The sequence below is a fragment of the Camelina sativa genome, chromosome 15 (assembly GCF_000633955.1).
Source record: "Camelina sativa cultivar DH55 chromosome 15, Cs, whole genome shotgun sequence".
NCBI classification, from domain to species: domain Eukaryota; kingdom Viridiplantae; phylum Streptophyta; class Magnoliopsida; order Brassicales; family Brassicaceae; genus Camelina; species Camelina sativa.
Window position 1 is genome coordinate 2,273,383 of NC_025699.1, and position 18,868 is coordinate 2,292,250.

At 35.8% G+C, this 18,868-nt stretch overlaps 8 protein-coding genes across 9 annotated transcripts; 1 reads left to right on the forward strand and 7 right to left on the reverse strand.

Annotated features, from left to right (window-relative positions):
- LOC104744749 (pectin acetylesterase 12) lies at positions 57-3,460 on the reverse strand. Its single transcript, XM_010465847.2, has 12 exons — positions 2,870-3,460; positions 2,341-2,423; positions 2,129-2,258; positions 1,964-2,037; positions 1,659-1,745; positions 1,451-1,575; positions 1,292-1,352; positions 1,102-1,155; positions 926-1,003; positions 740-845; positions 505-650; positions 57-389 (listed from the first exon to the last, which is right to left on the reverse strand). Exons 1-12 carry the CDS (start codon positions 3,063-3,065, stop codon positions 282-284), a joined length of 1,248 nt encoding a protein of 415 aa, XP_010464149.1. The 5' UTR covers positions 3,066-3,460; the 3' UTR covers positions 57-281.
- Positions 4,928-5,813, reverse strand: LOC104744750 (protein PYRICULARIA ORYZAE RESISTANCE 21-like). Its single transcript, XM_010465848.2, has 3 exons — positions 5,540-5,813; positions 5,380-5,455; positions 4,928-5,290 (listed from the first exon to the last, which is right to left on the reverse strand). Exons 1-3 carry the CDS (start codon positions 5,549-5,551, stop codon positions 4,986-4,988), a joined length of 393 nt encoding a protein of 130 aa, XP_010464150.1. The 5' UTR covers positions 5,552-5,813; the 3' UTR covers positions 4,928-4,985.
- Positions 5,985-7,428, forward strand: LOC104744751 (germin-like protein subfamily 2 member 3). The gene is made up of 2 exons (XM_010465849.2): positions 5,985-6,554; positions 6,660-7,428. Exons 1-2 carry the CDS (start codon positions 6,443-6,445, stop codon positions 7,208-7,210), a joined length of 663 nt encoding a protein of 220 aa, XP_010464151.1. The 5' UTR covers positions 5,985-6,442; the 3' UTR covers positions 7,211-7,428.
- On the reverse strand, positions 7,835-8,672 carry LOC109129218. Its single transcript, XM_019236958.1, has one exon. It carries the CDS (start codon positions 8,546-8,548, stop codon positions 8,099-8,101), a length of 450 nt encoding a protein of 149 aa, XP_019092503.1. The 5' UTR covers positions 8,549-8,672; the 3' UTR covers positions 7,835-8,098.
- LOC104744752 lies at positions 9,441-10,306 on the reverse strand. Its single transcript, XM_010465850.2, has one exon. The coding sequence runs from the start codon at positions 10,036-10,038 to the stop codon at positions 9,697-9,699; it is 342 nt and encodes a 113-aa protein (XP_010464152.1). The 5' UTR covers positions 10,039-10,306; the 3' UTR covers positions 9,441-9,696.
- On the reverse strand, positions 11,754-12,523 carry LOC104744753. The gene has a single exon (XM_010465851.1). The coding sequence runs from the start codon at positions 12,257-12,259 to the stop codon at positions 11,951-11,953; it is 309 nt and encodes a 102-aa protein (XP_010464153.1). The 5' UTR covers positions 12,260-12,523; the 3' UTR covers positions 11,754-11,950.
- LOC104744754 (transmembrane protein 184A-like) lies at positions 13,081-16,137 on the reverse strand. Of its 2 annotated transcripts, XM_010465853.2 has the most exons (8): positions 15,893-16,137; positions 15,591-15,707; positions 15,329-15,485; positions 15,158-15,231; positions 14,811-14,960; positions 14,217-14,502; positions 13,870-14,103; positions 13,081-13,785 (listed from the first exon to the last, which is right to left on the reverse strand). In XM_010465853.2, exons 3-8 carry the CDS (start codon positions 15,482-15,484, stop codon positions 13,414-13,416), a joined length of 1,272 nt encoding a protein of 423 aa, XP_010464155.1. In that variant the 5' UTR covers position 15,485; positions 15,591-15,707; positions 15,893-16,137; the 3' UTR covers positions 13,081-13,413. The 2 variants fall into 2 exon arrangements, with proteins under 2 accessions (XP_010464155.1, XP_010464156.1); XM_010465854.2 differs by lacking the exon at positions 15,591-15,707.
- LOC104744756 (germin-like protein subfamily 1 member 7) lies at positions 16,331-17,429 on the reverse strand. Its single transcript, XM_010465855.2, has 2 exons — positions 17,240-17,429; positions 16,331-17,029 (listed from the first exon to the last, which is right to left on the reverse strand). The coding sequence occupies exons 1-2, from the start codon at positions 17,364-17,366 to the stop codon at positions 16,479-16,481; spliced, it is 678 nt and encodes a 225-aa protein (XP_010464157.1). The 5' UTR covers positions 17,367-17,429; the 3' UTR covers positions 16,331-16,478.

The window sequence follows — 18,868 nt, forward strand, 5'->3', positions numbered from 1 at the left end:
TATACTATTAGTTAGGCTGATTTTTTTGGGACCAACCTTGACATGTCTAATTTATATTTAGATCAACTACTTGCATTAACAAAAGAAAGAGCCTTTTCTCTGTGATTACATTTATGCTCCTTTTAAGAACTTTGTTTTGGTTTTTATTATGGTTTTCCATAACACAAATCAATTATATACCAATGAGGCATTGGTACTGCCAAAGGTACAAGATCTTTCCTTTTGAAAGAAAGAAACTTTCTAAGGTATGTATGCTGATAGTAAAGAACAGAATCAATCAATCATCTGAACACCAAGTTGTGGCAGCTCTTGTCACACGGGTAGGGGCAATCGACTAACTTTACTTCCGCTCTATCGAAATACCAATCTCCCACTGCTATTGCCACAGCCTACATACCATAGACAAAAGTCAATATCAGATTCTTACAAGAGCCTGACGTCCAGAGGCAGCCTTTACTTGTAAGTTACATTGTTTGTGTGGGAAAGATTTGAGTGAAATTGTACCTTTTTCCTGATGACAGGAGAATCATCGGCAAACCAAGTATCTTGCCTCTCAGTTTGACAGTGAGCAAAGCAAGAGTTGATGAACAATCCATTCTGTCTAGACATTGAGAAACCCTTGACTACTCTAAGCATTTGATCCCTGAATCCTGTTCTCAAATAAACAAGATTAAATGATATGAGTGATGCAACGCTTTCAAATGAGAAGTCCACAAGTTTTAATGATCTATAGTACAACCTTGCAAGAAACGCAGTTGTGCAGGAGTACATTTGCCATGGTTTAGTCTGCAGTCATGCCAGAATCCACTAGGATCAGCTGACGTTGGAGCTATACTGCTTTGAATCTGATTAAAAGCCATTACATAGACTTGTCAGCTTTATACAGGGTAAATTTTTGGGTTTCAGAAGAGGAAAAGAAGATAACCTGCCAGGTATCATATGCTGCGTTGACAATAAAAAGTGGAGTTTTCATCTGACTGATCAAGTTTTGTGGGAAGAAACACTGTACAGAAAGAAGATGAGTTATCAAATACAAGAATTTGAGTTGGCCTGTTTCAGGTTTTCAACAGCATCAGGATGAGGGAATTAAAAGAAGATTACCGTTGTTGGATCGTGATGGTTTGTGCATATGCGTGGCAAGTTGTTCTTCACACTCTGTAAATGGTAAAATCTCTGAATAAGTCAAGAGTAGTTCCAAAGTTTCTTGTGCTCTTTAAATATTAACTAAGAAGCTTTTGGGTTACTACTTGAAGATGTATAAGTTCATTAAGTGAAGAAAAAGGAATCCCACCTGCAATTCTACTACACCATTGTATAAGTTCCTGATGGTGCGGCCTCCTGAAACATCGGCTCTATGATTACAGAAACAAAGAAGAAAGTAGCAGTAACTAAATTAAGGGGAAATGATGTAGCTTTAATACAATCTTTGAGTTGGGAGAAATAAACTAACGTGTCCAAGAACAAGCCTGCATCACTCAAGCACTTGACTTTGGTTGATCCAGGGAACAAGTTCCTAAACTCATCACAGCGCAAAATTGCTGCTAAACCACCAGCAGAGCATCCAGAGAGAAGTGCCTGACAGAATATAAACAGTTTACCATCTTGATCCTGCGCTGTAGAAGATATTAAGAAACTAAAAGAAGGTTAAGCATCAAAACCTGGTTGGCGTATCGCATTCCTTTTGCCTTCAAATCATCTATTGCGGCTCTCCAGATTCGCTCTCCTCTAAACTGAAGCTGTGCAGCCTGAATAAAGTTAAGGAAAAAGATTTCTATATGTATTAGTTCACAGATGTTACACAAAGCCAAAAGCTGCTCAACTCTACAGCGCTAAGATCAAAAAAAGTATTGTCCATGGCTAACAAACTACAGAGTTTCCAAAGGCTTATAATATATCAAGTTGTTCCAAAGCGCATCTCTTGAATCATGATCTCTATTAACTTAAAAAATCTAGTGATTCGAACCTGATTCTGGCCATCTCCACTGAAAGAAGCGCCATCGCAGTAACGAAGCTTAACTCTATTCCAGTTGAAGAAGTCTGCAAAACACAAGCACAAGACAATAACAATCGTCAATATTACATTACATTACTGACATGAGTGATTATTAAATAAAGATTGTGACTAGACCAGGATTTTCTTGAGCTTTATCACTCAGGATTCCTGTAAACTGAAGCTGCTTCTCCATATAGTTAGAGGATCCACGTCGAGTCTTCTTCCGGTAAACACAGGTTCTGATGTTGTTGCACCATCCTCCTCCCTGTTTCAATAAAAAACATTAAACATTAACAATAAAGACTTACAATTAAAGCCTTCATCTAGAACAAAATCAATCACTATACCTCCAATTGAATGAGCCAGCTATTAGCTCCAGATCCATGTCCACGGTGCAAGTGATATCCAGGCAATGTTCCATCCAAACAAACTGTGAACAAAACACACAAACATGTAAAGGCTCAAACAGAACTAACTAGATTCAAACATTCTTCATGTTTTTCTACCGACATATCACAACACTAACATACACTGTGAATATAACTTACTGTAAACCAAATAAATATATAACATATAAATTGCATGGAAGATAATTTATATGTACACATGTGTAAGCAATAAAACAGGGAAAAAACCAAGGTAAATCTTGAATAATACATAACAAAAAAAACGTAAAAAACAAGAAGAGAAAGGGACAATATAGAAACAAGAAGAGAAAGAAGAATGTAGTTGAAGTGAATAATAAATGAAGAAACCAATTTTTTTTTTGTACCCTATTCTATATTTTTACCATATCTGAAAAGAGAAAAAGAAACAAAAAGAGAGAGAAGCGCATGTAGAGAGATCTAGTGACAGAAGCAGAGAGAGAACAAGTACCAGCTCCAGAATCAGCTCCTCTGATAAGAGTGAGGCCAACCATTAAAGGGTTCAAATTGGAACTATATTTAGAGAAACCAAACTCTAGTTCCTCAATGCGATCTACTTCAGTGACATTGAAATCTAAATATTCATTAGCTTGAGTTCCTAGTATTAACCCAGCTATAACAAACACTACTAGAAAAAGCTTCTCCATTTCTCTCTCACTTCTCTTACTACTACTAGAAGAGAAGAAGAAGAAGAGTGTGAAAGCAAGACAGAAACAGATCTCTAACAGTGGAGTGAGTTAAAAGAAGAAAGAAAGGAACAAACTTTTGTAGAAGAAAGAAACGCTCAGTGTGATTTAATAAAATAAACAAGAAAAATAAAGAATCGATCTTTGTGTAGAATGGGCTTTTCTGAGCTAACGAACAACCAAAAATTAGAAATCGAAAAAGCAATTATTTAAAAGAAAAATGATTTTCCAAAAAAAGTTTCATGGCTGGATTCACGGTTGTGAGTTTCTATTTTTAATTATAATAAAAAAAAAAAACTAAAATCAAACAACTCTCTCTTCTCTTGTATTGACAAAGACAGAGACCATCTTTTTTGGTTTGCTAGTAGATCTTAGTTCACACTTAAAAAAACACTCAGCATCATCAATCAAAGAAAGAAAGAATTGAGTGAGGCAACAAACAACGACAAAAACAGATATAATTAGCACATGGAGTATATGGGTCCATGCGATTTGATATCTTATTGGCTCTCTCTAGCCTTTGATATTTACATCTCTCGTTGTTATAGCAATTTGATTGGATGATGTATTATTGTTATGCGCTGATAATAACGTCAGTCAAAATTTAAAGAGATAAGTACTACTAGTATTTGGTTTCTACAAATAATCTTGAAAAATAATATGTATATCAAGAATTATATCTCAGCAAAATTATTATTATTATTTTGGTTAAGTTTTACAAACAAATTATTTTAACGGACGTTGACGTCATGACTTGTGCACAACGAACCCTTGTGAATTAAGAATTATGATCATCTCCTCCCAACTCTGCTTTCCAGTTTCCACTTGGGTGCATCAGAAACATACGTGTCAAAGAAACAAGTGGTGATGATATAATGGGGAAGTTGGGGAAACTCATAATATACCCTTTGAGAGAAGCAAAAACCACATTGATATTTACGATATGATTGTTATGTAGTAACGTTTACGACACCTATGACCTATACACATATGGTGGATTAATTTAATCTATCTCCAACTTATACCATTTCAGTTTAAAACATTCTCTTGATAAGTTTTGAAACACGATGTAACTGTTTTGATTTATTTCGATGTCAACAAATGACCAAAAATACTAGTTTTGAGGAGCTTCTTACTTTTAGGTTATCCTAATTGTAATAGCTTCATCTAAATTTCTTTATTATACTTAATGCTGATATGAATAAATTGCATATGTTTCCAACAAAAAAAAAAGAACAAACCTAAAAATTAGATTATGATATCCTATAAAAAGGAGAGAGTTGGAGAAAAAAAACACAAGTGTGCGTCAGCGTGGAAGAACGAGAAAACATGGTCTTGTGGTCTCTCATGCACATCACCACATGTTGATCTTACGCCGCGGTCGTCCACTTGCTTCTGTTTCTACTTTTTCTTTGTTTTTGCGTAGAGGTCCCTGTTTTTCCTATTGTTTCTGTAAGAACTCCAATGTTTCCCAATTCCCATTGCCTAGGCTATTTCCAATATCCTCATAAGTTTAATGGGCTCAATGAATTTAATGGGCCTGAGTGCTACGACTCAATATCCCTCAATAGTCGATATACAGTAGTTGGTTTATGCACGTTTCAGGTCAACATGACTAACACGCCTAGCTATCTACCGTGACAGCGGGCACTTTCTGCTTCACATGTCATGTTTATTGAAAATCAATCAAAAATTTGGTGTTTATGAGCAGGAAGGGAACTCATTAGACTTGTGACTAATCAAAAACAGGGGAGGGAGAAACAACAGAGAATCATGCATATTTGAGAAATAAAAAAAGCATTATAACATATGATATATTAGTCTTGGCTAAATATAGGTTTCCAGACTTGACATGAAAGGCTATGGTACAAGAAACATGACTTAGAGAATGTTGCAGCCGCTTCCACTTTCATATGTAGTAACAGACACAACATCACAGCTGTTGCAGTTAGGTAAAGGGGGCTTGCAGTTGCATACGTGCTTTGGTGGTTCAGGTGTTGGTGGAGGCTTTGGTTTTTCAGGCGCTGGAGGCTTTGGTGGCTCCGGAGGTTTCGGTGGTGGTCCAACGCTGATGATAACAGGTTTCTGTTTAATCTTCTTCAGCCTTGATGCAACGCAGACCGGATCCATCGTACCCACCACGGTAAGTATGCTTTTCCCTTCATCTAACGAAACATGATTCACACCTGCAACACCAATCCAAATCTCATTCTCAATAAGCATATGTTAAGAGCACATATTGCTTAAAGACTTTTTTGTTGTTGTTAATTATTACCTTCTATATCTGTGGCTGCTTCCATGATTGCGCTGTTACATTTCCCACAGTTTATATCCACCTTGATTTCTACTTTCTGCTCAAAAACCAAAACAAACAAAAATGGAATCATTCGGTGTCGGGTTTGAGAAAACTAGTACTAGGATTAGGATATGTTTACCTTGACAGTCATGATGGAGGATTAGAGGAATTTTTGTTTGGAGGAATGAAGAAAGGGAGAGGTGAAGTTATTAAAAACATGTGAAGACATGAGAGAGATGACAGATTGGAATAATATGTTTGAAGCAGTTGAAGTTGTGTTTGGTCAGTTTTAATAATTTAATTATCAAGAGATTACAGTATCTACGTGCTTGGATGCATGTTTCTTATATAATTGAATACAGTTTTTGGGAATTTGCTTAGTTGGTATTCAGCCACCATCTCATGGACTTACTTGGGACATTATTGATGAGAAAATTTGTTTAATCCTGAAAAATTTATAAATAAATCTTTAGTCCCAAGTTGTTTTCATTTATTGTGTATTTGTATATATCTTAAGATCATGCAAATGCATGGATAGAGAAATTTCATCTTGGTTCACCTCTATCCGGTTTAAGGTATTGGTTTTATTTGAGTAGATACAGAACCGTACCTTCCAAAGTTTGGTTATCACTAATCAATTTAACCAAACAAACCTCTTGAGTCCTACGGTACCTAACCAATACACAACCAAAATCATCAATCATTTCGAGTTTGGTGATTCTTAGAGTTTGAAGGTGTGTTTTGTTATGGTGCGTGTCATCCTATAAACTATAGGCTATTATATTAATGACTCCTCAACAAACAAAAACCTTTTTCATCAAGCACCAAATTTTAACCTACGATCACAACACCTAAACCTAATTATGGCAGAAAATTTAAAAATAACAATCTTATGGCCCTTCTCCATATTTATCTCTTCTCCATAAGTTTATCCATTGGTTAAAATCTTCTTTACATGGATAATATAAATTGAGAAACAAGGTCAAAGGATTTCTCAAACTCATCATCAATAAACATTCTTACAAACAACGATCAAACAACAATGGCAACTTCCATGATCCATTTATTCGTCACCGTCATGCTCGTGGCCGCCCACACGGCCTTCGCCGAAACAATGATGCTTCAAGATTTTTGTGTTGCCGATCTCGCCAACGGTATTATATCTCTCTCTCTATCTATATTCTGTTTGCACTTGCAGTAACGTTTTGTAAAAATGTAAAATTTAACTGAGACCAATGTCATGTTTTTTTTATGATTAGGGGTGAAAGTCAACGGATACCCTTGCAAAGACCCAACAAAGGTAACACCAGAGGACTTCTACTTCGCAGGCTTAGCCAATGCTGCAGCCACAGCCAACAGCACAATGGGCTCAGCTGTTACAGGAGCCAACGTTGAGAAAGTGCCTGGCCTCAACACTCTAGGAGTCTCCATCTCTCGGATCGACTACGCACCAGGCGGAATCAACCCGCCACATCTTCACCCAAGAGCCTCTGAAGCCATCTTCGTCCTCGAAGGCCGTCTCTTCGTCGGTTTCTTAACCACTACCGGGAAACTCATCTCCAAATACGTCAACAAAGGAGACGTTTTCGTTTTCCCCAAAGCTCTCCTACATTTCCAGCAGAACCCTAACAACACTCCTGCTTCCGTCATCGCTGCTTTCGATAGTCAGCTTCCAGGGACTCAAGTTGTTGGACCGTCTCTGTTTGGTGCTAACCCACCGATTCCTGATGAGCTGCTCACCAAGGCGTTCGGCGGGCTTGCAGCACCAGAGATTCAGAAGTTAAAGGGAAAATTCCCACCCAAGAAATAAATACATAGGTTTCAGACCACAGCAATAACGTAATAAAATGATACAGTGATGAACATAAAAAACTGTAAACTTGTAAGCAAAAGCAAAAAAAGCTTTGCAACTTTTCTTTCTTCTTTTTGTATTTTTATAAATTGTTTGTAGATACTCTTTTGACTATATTTGGCCCATTGATTACAATGAGACCAGTTTATAATGAGTAGACATTCTCATCACCAATCTCTTCTTTGAACAATCGAAAGTGTTTTGAAGCATACCTTACTGCAAGAATCTCGTGGTCCTCTGTTTGGCTTTTCTGTGCTGTGGATTCAATGGCTTGAGTTTACAAACAAAAAGAAAGGATAGAGAGGTATGCTACAAGCCTACAACTCTGAAACATCTCAACCATAGCAGATAAATATCCAAAATCCTTCTTGAGAATCACTCTGTGCTTATTGGAGAGTTATCATTTGCAAAATCAAGACTTTAATAAGCATAACTACCAAAGATCAATAGCAAAACCACAACAACTGCATAAAAGGGTATAAACAACAGACAAGCTAATGATTCAAAGCAGAGGTGATGTGTCAAAGGTAACAATCACTTAAACAAAATAAACTTGGCTCCTCATGGAAACGAGATTAGCAATCAATGCTCGATTGAGTGTGATACGCCTGAGAGATTTCAATTAATGATCAATGTCCTGATCTTACAAATAGTCTTTATCAGAGTCAGAGACATAAAGAATGATCATCTGGAACATTGAAGTGAGACAACAAGGACCCCACAGGTAAAATAGTACAAGACTGATTAACAAAATAATCAAATTTCAATATGTTGTATGCTCACAAATCTTGTGGGTATTGATGAATAATCTATACAGATTGATGATACAGTAAATGGAATCTGAACTTACAAAGAGAGATGTGGATTACAGTCCTTGGAGAAGAAATCATTGGTCTGTAAGAGAATCTTGAGCGTAAAGTTCTCACCTTTAGGGCGGTCAGGAATGGAAGAAGATGACCACTCCAATGTATTGGTATTAGAAGTTTCAATTCCACAAAAGCAAACTTTTTTCAAAAACCCAGAAGAAGAAGAAGAAGGCGATGAGGGTTTCCTTGTGATCTTAGATACGATTCGCCTTTTAGCTTTTGAGACGAAAGGAATCAAGAAGAATCGATGATGATTCCCTTTAGCTTCTTCCTCTTTCTTCTTCCTCTTCTTGTTGCTGATGTTGTTGTGATCACTATCGATCTCGTTCTGTTCATTGTCTTCTTCTGCAACCTCTGGGTAACTCACAGACATTAACCAGAATCCGTTTTTTTTTCTTTTTGATGGAAAATTAGAGAATCGAGCAGACATGTATGATAAGAATCACAGACAGTGACAGAGGCGTGGTTTCATGTTCCAACTTGCTACGGTCTCCTTCACGCTTTGTGTTTTCCAAACCTCGCTGGCTCTTTGTCTCTCTCAAATCGCAATTACAAAATATTCCGTCTGTCTCGTGAAGATTGATGTTTTGACACTTTCACACATATTAAGAAAATGTTTAGTTTTTATTTGTTAATTAATTTATAATTACTTTTTGGTAGAGAGAGAAAATATAAACCAATAATAATTCAAAAATTTTAATATTTTAAATGATTACTTCTTGAATTTTGCAAAACATTAATTTTTGTGGGACAAAAATATATTCCAAAATATCAATCTTTGTGAGACAGAGAGAGTAATTATTAGATTCGGCTTTGTGTATAATATTCCAAACTTATTGCTGTTTTAGTCCCCAACTCAACCGGCCTTAGTAGTTTAACAAATTATAAAGCCTAGAGAACATTGTTGATATCATTGTTACTCTCTCTACCTATGTGATTCAAATAGTACTTACCACTTAGAAGCATAAAACACCTCACAATCTTACATACATATTTGTTTTATCCCTCTTTTCACTATTGCAAAAGAGGAATTAAAGCGCTGATTTTTCCTTACAAAAAGTTAGTTACTTTATTTATAACATTTTGCAAATTGCAACGAGAGAGAAGTTAGTTAGTTGGTCGTTTTTGTACTGACATGCTTGGAGTTGGAGTGTTTCTTTCACCCTTTGTTTATTATCTGACCAAAGTCTCTTATCTTTCTTTATGCACATAAAAAAAGGAAAAGTGGTTGTCACAAATCATCACATCCTGTTCTGTTGTTAAGTTCGAATCTTCTGTAAAAGTTAAAGTGTCTTTTATGATAAGCAAATCTTCTTCTCCAACAACAACAACAAAAACCAACGTTACTTGTATTTCACCAAGAGTGATGAGGATATTAATAGAATCACTCAAGCACTTGCGCTCAACTATGAAACATAACAAATCATAGACTCTGCTCTTATTAACCCTTAACTTGAAAAAAAAAAAAACATAACAATTTACAAGAAGTACATAGTATGTATGATCTCATGTAATCATTGGCTTTACATTGCTTTGTTTCATACCTTTTTTGAGTTATCAACGTTTGGTGTCTTCTCTCTAACGGAACCCACCTCTTGAACTCAGCTGACCAGGGAAACCCCAATGAGAAGAAGAGAAAACAAGATTCGGATACAAACCTTCTTTGTTCATCTGATTTGTGATACGCATATAGATGTTAAAGATCCTTCTCGGCAAAGCTAATGCCTTAAGTACCAGCTTCCTTGATCGGTTTAGTCTAAACCCTTTTGCTCGAAACTCGTTCTTCTTCCCCAAGTAATGTCTTTTACTTGACCTTGTTGTTGTTGGTGGTGGAGTTGTTGTCAGTTTTTCATGTTGCTCAGTTAGCTTTTTGTACCGATATGATTGTTTCCACCGGTACTTCCCTACAATTTGAAACATCTTAAGTTACTATAAAAAGTTGGGTTTTTGTTGTTGTTGTTTTAGGACAATACAAAGTCACTGTCTAATGAAGAAGGTCAAGAACGAAACAAAGAGACTAAAAGAAGCAAAACAGAAAAAACAGAGCAAGGAATGCAAAAAGGAAATGTTTTTGCTTCAAGAGATAAGGAGAAGAACAGTATAATGATGGTGAGAGAAGTGGCTTAAGGGCATGTGTTTTTAAAGAGAGAGAGAGAGAGAGAGAGAGAGTAAGAAAGATTCTTAAAGCACATGATTTTATTCTTTAGATTTTCTCAAAATTAAAACCCACAAAAATATCCAAATTGTGTTTTAAATGGGCAGCTCTTGTTTAACCACATAGGCAGATGCTCTGTATATGGACCTACGCGGTTAAGGGCTGTGACTGCGATGCTACAAAAAGAAGACAAAACCCTTTGTTTTGGTGTCATGTGTGAATCACAGAGAAGTTTTTTAATTAAACGCAAGTTCGACATGGAGTTTTGTGGAAATGGGAAATAAAAACCATGTTCCGTTTTTAGTTTCATTCGAAAATGCTAATCCAAAAAAGCTTGTCCCATTTATCACTGTTACCAAAAAAATTTGCAGACTCTAATTATATCAGTATTAACTACTGTATGTGAATGTGTAGTGTTTTGTTGGTATTATGGTATAATACATGTTTTGTTACGTGGAACAAAGGGAAACTCCGGTTTTGTTTTCATGAGAATGCATCTGCCAAAAATATGATATAGAATGCTTTTTACTTTAGCTAAAAAGAAATCAAAGGGGAAGATATGGGGAGATATGTCAAATGATTGGAATTTGGAAGTCTCAGCATCTTTACTCGAGTAACCCCCTAATCGTTCCTCAAAAAATAAAAATAAATTAACTTTTTTACAAATTATTATTATTTATTTATCTTTTAAATCTGCTCCACTAAACAGATGACACCTGTTTTGTTTGTTGAGAGTATCGGTTCTCAGATTACTCTGCCAAGGAACGTTTCTGTTTTTTATCCTCTTCTCTCTCTTCTTTTTATTATTTTTTAATAAGAGTATCGATAAAAGAACTGCCAGTAATGATGGTCTAAATAAACTAAAGTTAAGAGAGTTAGTTAAAAGAGTTAGGAGTAGCTCTTCTAAAATCTAAGAATTATTTTTGGGCAATCACTGACACAATGTGACAACAATAACAAAGAGAGAGAAGAATAAAACTTAAGAAAGAGAAGAGAGACAAAAGTCCAAAAATAATTTGTATAAAAACACGTAATCGTCAATGATTGGATTGGTGACGAGGAATAAGTTGGTTGGTTAGTCTATTTTTTTATCCTAAATTATATTTCAACCGAACTCTCTATCCGGTTAAGCTAAACCACTTTCGGTTCTTTATTTTCAGGTCCACTTGAAATTAAACGGACCCACACTAGGCCCATAACAGGCCCAAATGTAGTCTTAAATAAATTGGTAAGATATTTATAAAAGTCGCTTACGAAATAATATCACTGACTTGTAGGGAAGGAGACACGAGAAAAGAGGAACCTGACTCGTCTACGTTATTGCGTAAATGTGACTAATGACTATATGATTTAATACAATACATACATACTGTATTAATTATAAAAAATACTACGAACATTTACTGAATCTGACGTTCAGTTCACATTTCCTGCATGATCTTTCGCATCCTAAAGTCTCTTTCTGAATCACAAAACAAAATCTTGAAAACTCTTTTTCTTTTTCTCCAAATTCGATCATAATACTTAACCATAACAAGATCATTTCAGTGAATCAATTTAAACAACATTAACTAAAGACAAAAAAAGATAAATCTTAATTTGAAGCACGCAACGATACTAATATGCACACACACACATCAACGAAGAAACAGAACAAGAGAAGAGAAAAGAAAAAACTTAGTAGAAGCAGTAAGATGAAGGTTTGTTTGGATGAATGAGACGAAAAAAGCGTCTACGGCGGTAGAAAAACGCTGTTTTGAGACGAGACCAAACGACGCGTTTCAGCTTCCTAGCTGACTTCAACCTTATCCAAACAACTTTCTTGACAACTCTCTTCACGGATCTTTGAATCTTCTCTGTTAAGCTCTGTTTCCTCGAGAATTGGTAGCTTTTTAGGAACAGTTGTCTCTTCTCCACGTATCCTCCTCCTCCATAACCGCTGTTGCTCTGCCAACAAACGCCGTTGCTGCTGCTGTTTCTGCTCATCGGAATTGGGATTTGAAGAAGTAAAGAATTGTGTTTAAAAAGGGTTGATGGAGATTTCTTGCAGTAGATTACGGTGATGGCTAATTTGGTTAACTTGTGTAAACACTAAATCCACACCGCCGTCGTTACAACGAATAAGGTTTGGTTTGGATATATATATATCAATCGTGGTTTCAAGTGCTTCACGTTCTTGCTTTAAATATTTTTGGCTTTGGCTTTGCCTTTTGACGTTACTCTCTCTGCTTTTAATGGTGTGTGTCTCTCTCTCTTTCTCTCTTTTTTTACCAAAAATAAAAAAGTGGTCTCGTCAAATCAAATACAATATATCTAGGTGAGACTTTAATCTAACTTCCCAACAAGTTACTAATATCAATTCAAAGTTCAATGTTCACGTTCTGCTTATACTATTATTAAAACAATATATACGTAGATTGCAAAATATTATGACGGTTTTGGTTTCCATTTTAAAATACTAGACTTGCAAATCTAATCTAAATTATGATTTTTCTAGGATTACTTGATTGATATTTAAAAAAACTGTTAGTGACATTATGATATTGACAGTTTTAATCAAACGATGAATGTTTTTGGGTTCATCTTATGCTTTCTTGTTGGGGTCTTGGGTTTTGAGTCTAACAAAAATATTTATGTAAGACTTAAGTACGACAAAATAAACAATTCTTTTTGGAGTGTACACTACAATTAAATAATACAATGTTAGCATAAATAGCACACAAACAAAACTATTAAATATTATTATACGTGGTCTGAAAGGAACATCAGAGGAGATAGCCTAACAGCTCCAAACTCTGCAATACACATAGTTCCAAACTCCATCTAACTCTTTTCTAATTCCACACCAAATGATTCACAACTTTTTTGAGATTGTTTATCCAAATATCTCGTAATCATTTCATATCTACAAACCAAATATCGTGGAACAAGCAATAACAAGAAACAGGCTTTGCAAAGTAAACTAATTACCAGTGGAAAAATCATCAGAACAACAAGGGAACACATACAAGAGTAAACAAATCACACTTATACCTCCATCTCCAACTAAAATCTTCCTGCTTTAACAACACACTTGAGAAACTCCTAATTCTAACTCTTTTGTTACTGTTAAATGGTGGATTCTACATCAATTTTACCCACTATTTAGGTCCTCCTCCACTTATATTTGCAGAAGGTACCTTGCTCGGGTAGCTCGATATATCAATGTCAATGAGGGACATGTCATACATTGTGGAAGCCGAGTCCGAGGCATCCACAAGCAAAGAAGATTTCATGGTTTCAGGACGTGCAGGATCACAACTTACACCAGAGGTTTTGGGTGTGCTTGATTCTGAAGATTGACTAGAGACTGAAACACCATCTATCTTGTTCCCAAACATGTGTTTGTTCTTTCTAACAGCATCCATTTCCTGACCAGTTGGCACAAATGTTCGTGCACGGTACTTCCTTGTCCCTTCCTCACCACCATCATTATGATTATAGAGCACATAATCGTGATATGTCGGGGCAAACTGCAAGAATATCAAACCAATCATCAGCATCACCGCAGCAAAGGGCCACAGATCAGTCATTTCAAAATATTTGTTATCGGTTACCTGGTGAACAGTATCATGGTAGAAATCATTTAGCATAACAGCATGTGCCAGACTTCTTGAGAAACTTCGAGCTCCTCCAACATTGGCCTCTGCATATTCCTTGTACGGAAATGCATAGAAATGAGCAGCTGCAGCAATAAGCATCTCCACACATATTATGAAATTTTGGAAGAGTGCTGCTTCTTCTTCATCCCTTATAAATCCAGATTTAGCAAAAAGGAAAACTAGAACACCCTGTAACACAAAAAGGTTCGCCAGACAGAAGAAATGTGTTAAATATTTGTAGAGAATAGCAAAAGCCAAAACGTAATGCCAAACCAGATTCATTAGCGAGAAAGACATATTACCTGCCAATAGGTTAGAAAGACAACAGACTTTATAATCACAAACTTTGGGACTGGATTGAATGGCTGAAGCAGATCTTTGCATGCCACATAAAAGAGGACCAGTGCGTACAAAGCTACTGTGTATGATATTGTATAGATGATGGTAAGATAGAGATAGGATTGATCAGGGCTAAAATTTCCATCCTTGTATTTTCCTTTTGCATAAAGCACAAGTGTTACAGCAACTAGGATTGGCTTTAGAATAACAAATTGCAGACAACCTTGCTTGCACCGTCGAATAAAACGCCTTAAAAAAAAAGATAAATCAGGTATCAGCTATGAGATGTTAGGTAAGGCAGTCGCGTCATAGAGCTCAAAACCGAGATTCAAACAAATTCCTGATGCTAATATATATCTGGACTAAACAAATTCTAATTCTTATACTAAACCAGAGTCACGCAACTGAATGATCATTCATTCATAAAGATCCTCAGCATGGTTTGATTAAAAATTTAACAAGTTCCAAGATTTAGTGAAAAATCATATGAGAAATCAAAGAAATATACAAATGCCACCAGTATAATAGTGAATGTAGGTTTAAGTCTGCACACTAACCCGTCTAATGGTAGTGGTGGGAAGCAACATGTCATGAGATGCCATGATGGCTTCAAAGAGCGGCCAGTTAAGCTTATAACTACTGAACCTGGGCCTCCAACCCATGCCAAACACAGCGATAGAAAATTGTAAATCACCCATGCTTCGTAACTGAAACAGACAAAAGACTACAAAGCCTTAGGAATATACACCATCAGATCTGCATTTGTTGAAACCATAGTAATAATCTGAGTTCTAAAAGTTCGTTCTATATTCCCAAGGTTACATCATTAAGAACTTAGTATAGTAACTGGAGGAAGCTCGTTGAATGCTAAACTAGCAAATATGGAAAATTTAGAAACACTCACACTTCTCGGATAGAGTTAAAATATATCGAGCTCTTGGGCAACACAAGAGCCAAGAATGACATCAAGGCATAGACCTGTAGTGCCAAAAGCAGTAAGAATTCAACATGAAATGGAGTTCACAGATCAGGTTAGAGAAAGAGAACAAAAACAGTTGAAAGAGCAAAAACTGACCGGGACCATAAAGACGATGCGCACAATATATCTCTGATAAATGGGTTCGGTATAATTCAAAAGGTGCTTGTATATATGGAATAAGGCCAAAGCAATGGCTCCGACAGTGCATAGAAACGCCACAATAATGAGGTAAATGGGAAGCAAATCCGCCATTCTGCAAAAAAAAAGGAGATAACTTGGTGATTAATTACGTTCTGAACAAACTCTTAAACTAGAAAGAAATAAACGCAATTGCAAAAGGAGCTAAAGGGTTTAAAACCTGTACAAAAGCTAAGCAAGATCTGGAAAAGAGCTAATTGCCTCCTGAATTCTCCGGGAGGTGTCAAGTGGACAAAAGGATTGAAGCTTAAAGCAGAGAAAAACCCTAAATCCGAATCTAATATTCACGATTCAAAAGCATGTAAGCCTTCGATTAGCTTTTTCATAAAGTGGGTTCGAGAGATCGATGAGTTGTTGAATCGAGGCAGTGAATAAAAGGGGAAAATTTTGAAGGAATTAAGAGAAACCCCGGAATTTGGGAACGATCTGAGAGTGATGAAAACGCAATCAACAAAAGCGTACCTTGAAATAGGAAGAAGAATCGTAAACGCAATGAGAAAGCAACACACAGAGAGAGTCCCGGAGTCAGATCATAAACTGAAATCGGAAAAACCCTTAGTCAGAAATCAACGGCGGAGATTATACTGATCGGGGGTTTAACGCTTTTTCTGATTTTACTCCGAAAAAATAAAACTTTGGGGATATGAATGAATGAAATTCAAAATTCTCAGTGGGATAAAGCAAAGCAGAGTCGAGAAGAAGAAGATGAAGAAGAAAACGCGGAGAGATTAAGGTATAATTAAACCTTTAATTACTAACCTCTGATTAAATTTAACGAAGAGGCCCATTAAAGGCCCAACTCCAGCCTGGAAACTTCAAACCCTATAATCATTTTTGTATTATTTTTGTTTTCTGTAAAAGAAATCTTTTTGAAATAATATTATTCCCTTCCACCGCAAGTAACCGATTCAATGATTTTTATATTTTTTATTTGTTTTATTATAGTTGTCACACACTTGTATATTACATACTTTATTCATGTTTTGGTACATACATTTCCCATCATATTTTTTTATTACAGTTTCCCGTCATTCCTTTAAAAACTTTTTCAATAGTTACGAGAAAACCTTGCCTCGAGATATCTAACCACGTTCACATCCAGCTGAAACGCTTTAGCTAAAATCTCTGGCATAATCAAAGGCGTCGATCCAAAGACCGCGTCTGCGATTGTGATCGTACCGGGGTTTTGGCTACCAAGACCAGCAAACGCAACCGCGTTAGTCCTCCCAACGTTCACTTGAAAATGTATCATTCCAATGGGAAACACAAATACGTCTCCGGGGTAAAGAACCTTTGAGAACAATCTGTTGTTGTCTTGGTTCGATGTTACAAACCCGACTAAGAGCGTTCCTTCAACAAGCACGAGTATCTCGGTGGCACGTGGGTGCGTGTGTGGCGGGTTTTGACCTCCTGGTGCAAAGTCAATTCGGACAAGAGACACTCCGAGGGTGTTGAGTCCAGGGATTCTGTCGACGTTGACGTTTGTAACGTTGGAGCCGACGCGGTTCATGGTGTTTCCGGCGATGTTTAGTCCGGAAGTAAAAAAATCTTCGGCTTTCACGTATTTTGGGTCTTTGCAGAATTTTCCATTCACGAAAACTGAAACACACAGATGAACATCGTACCGTGTCAATCGTACAGATGAAAATAAGATACTGTCTACTAGCTAACAACTATCTAAAGCTAACACACACAATTTTTTAGTAATATAGGATTTTAATAATGTTGAGAGTTGTATCTCTTAAATGCTTAATTGGTACGACGATATTAGGGAACCATGTTAATATATATAGTAAATAAAGATATTACCGCCATTAGCATCATCGACGGCAACACAAAAGTCTTGAAGAGGACTTGGGTCGTAACAAGACACAAATGAAGATGCTAAAGCCAACAAGATGGCTTTCGCTACAAGGAACCGCAGAAACCCTTCCATTTACTATATATATATTTTTTATATTTTGTGTGTGTGATTTTTATTTCTCTTGCTTTGTGGTAAGGATTTGAGATATATTGCAAGCTAATGATGCGCTATATATAGCAGAAGAAATCACTTGAGTTTTTTTTTTTTTTTTTTTTTNTTTTATTAAATTATGAGTCGTACAAATTTTTAGTGGTTATATATCTCACTGGCGATTCTACTATTTTAATTCAAAAGATAGTGAGTTAAGTGAGAAGATGCAAATGTTTTCGGATGGTATGTACGAGGACAACAAACACACAAGCGTATTCTCAAATCGATATAGTCCTTAAACGTTAATAAGTCTAACGTCTCGGTTTACGGTGTTTGCAAAATTACATATACTATATACTCCGTTCAAGACTTTCATTTATTTCGTCTAAAACAAATAAGAGGTTTAATATATACAGTATACCAAGTACTTTTCTGTTCAAAATTTTTGGGTTTAATTTAGAAAAAAACAAATAAGAGCAAGGATATGTTATATGTGTGTCTTTTTACCATCCTATATAACATAGAAGTACTAAACTTATGATAATTGTAGATTTTTATTTAAGGATGAAAATAGTTAGTTTACTATAATTTCATGATCACTTGTGAAAACTAGAAAACTGTAGATATAGTGTACATGTGTTTACAACAAAGTGTATGATAATTATAAAGTGTTTTTTTATGAAGTTAAGTGTGATATAATAAATCTACTATTATAGTAGCTCGTCTTTTGCCTCGATGGAAGAAAAAAAAAAAAAAACTGGTCTGATGCTGATGACATTCACAAATTGGAAATTTCAAGAAAGGAGGCGAGAACGTTTGACATAATGCTTAATTTTGTCTGGGTGCTCTATCCCCATTTCCTACAAGTCAATAATAATTATCTAAATGTTTGAGCTATATTACTAAGTGTATTGGATTACACGACATCTTGATATTTGAATTTTCAACCTTCGTTCCGAAAAGAAAAAAAGAATTGCGTTTTAAATTTGAAATTAGTTCAAGTTACATGGAATTTAAGTGATGGCTAACGTATACATCATGAGGAGAGTGACCAAAAAGATTCTAGGTAAGTTGGAAAGTTGGAAGATAAACAAACATACAATTGTGCATAGCCACTTAATGAAGTGCCCTAAGCACTAGCTAGTATACACGGTCATCCTTATAAAATTACAATATGTCAAATATTTATTTTATACAAAAAAATCACGTGCAATGCAAGTTGTCAATAATAAATTGGAGCGTGAGCTCGTGAAATGGTGGCAACACTTTCATTTAACCCCAACTCCAATATATTCATATTTTTGTGGAGAAATGCAAATTTGTAATATTCTATTCATTCGTTTTATACTGTCGTTTTCGCAAGGAGGCTGCTGCAATTTTCAATAAAAAAAATAAAAATGATTTCAAAGCATAAATATATATCACCTTAAGTATAATGCTATAAACTATCTTGTACCAAAAGAAAAAAAAAAAAAAAAAAAAAT

What these genes read in the sequence shown, in the direction of transcription:
- LOC104744750 (XM_010465848.2), bottom strand. An exon ending in AGCAGCCACAGATATAGAAG is followed by an intron (nt 5,291 to 5,379) that starts GTAATAATTAAC and finishes TTGGTGTTGCAG; the next exon opens with GTGTGAATCATGTTTCGTTA.
- LOC104744751 (XM_010465849.2), top strand. Translation starts at nt 6,443, where the DNA reads ATGGCAACTTCCATGATCCATTTATTCGTCACCGTCATGCTCGTGGCC. An exon ending in TGTTGCCGATCTCGCCAACG is followed by an intron (nt 6,555 to 6,659) that starts GTATTATATCTC and finishes TTTTATGATTAG; the next exon opens with GGGTGAAAGTCAACGGATAC.
- LOC104744752 (XM_010465850.2), bottom strand. Translation starts at nt 10,038, where the DNA reads ATGTTTCAAATTGTAGGGAAGTACCGGTGGAAACAATCATATCGGTAC.
- LOC104744749 (XM_010465847.2), bottom strand. Translation starts at nt 3,065, where the DNA reads ATGGAGAAGCTTTTTCTAGTAGTGTTTGTTATAGCTGGGTTAATACTA. An exon ending in GCTGGCTCATTCAATTGGAG is followed by an intron (nt 2,259 to 2,340) that starts GTATAGTGATTG and finishes TTATTGAAACAG; the next exon opens with GGAGGAGGATGGTGCAACAA. An exon ending in GCAGGCTTGTTCTTGGACAC is followed by an intron (nt 1,353 to 1,450) that starts GTTAGTTTATTT and finishes CTGTAATCATAG; the next exon opens with AGCCGATGTTTCAGGAGGCC.
- LOC109129218 (XM_019236958.1), bottom strand. Translation starts at nt 8,548, where the DNA reads ATGTCTGCTCGATTCTCTAATTTTCCATCAAAAAGAAAAAAAAACGGA.
- LOC104744754 (XM_010465854.2), bottom strand. Translation starts at nt 15,484, where the DNA reads ATGGCGGATTTGCTTCCCATTTACCTCATTATTGTGGCGTTTCTATGC. An exon ending in TCTTTCTAACCTATTGGCAG is followed by an intron (nt 14,104 to 14,216) that starts GTAATATGTCTT and finishes TTTGTGTTACAG; the next exon opens with GGTGTTCTAGTTTTCCTTTT. An exon ending in ACCATGATACTGTTCACCAG is followed by an intron (nt 13,786 to 13,869) that starts GTAACCGATAAC and finishes ATATTCTTGCAG; the next exon opens with TTTGCCCCGACATATCACGA.
- LOC104744756 (XM_010465855.2), bottom strand. Translation starts at nt 17,366, where the DNA reads ATGGAAGGGTTTCTGCGGTTCCTTGTAGCGAAAGCCATCTTGTTGGCT. An exon ending in CGTCGATGATGCTAATGGCG is followed by an intron (nt 17,030 to 17,239) that starts GTAATATCTTTA and finishes TGTGTGTTTCAG; the next exon opens with TTTTCGTGAATGGAAAATTC.
- LOC104744753 (XM_010465851.1), bottom strand. Translation starts at nt 12,259, where the DNA reads ATGAGCAGAAACAGCAGCAGCAACGGCGTTTGTTGGCAGAGCAACAGC.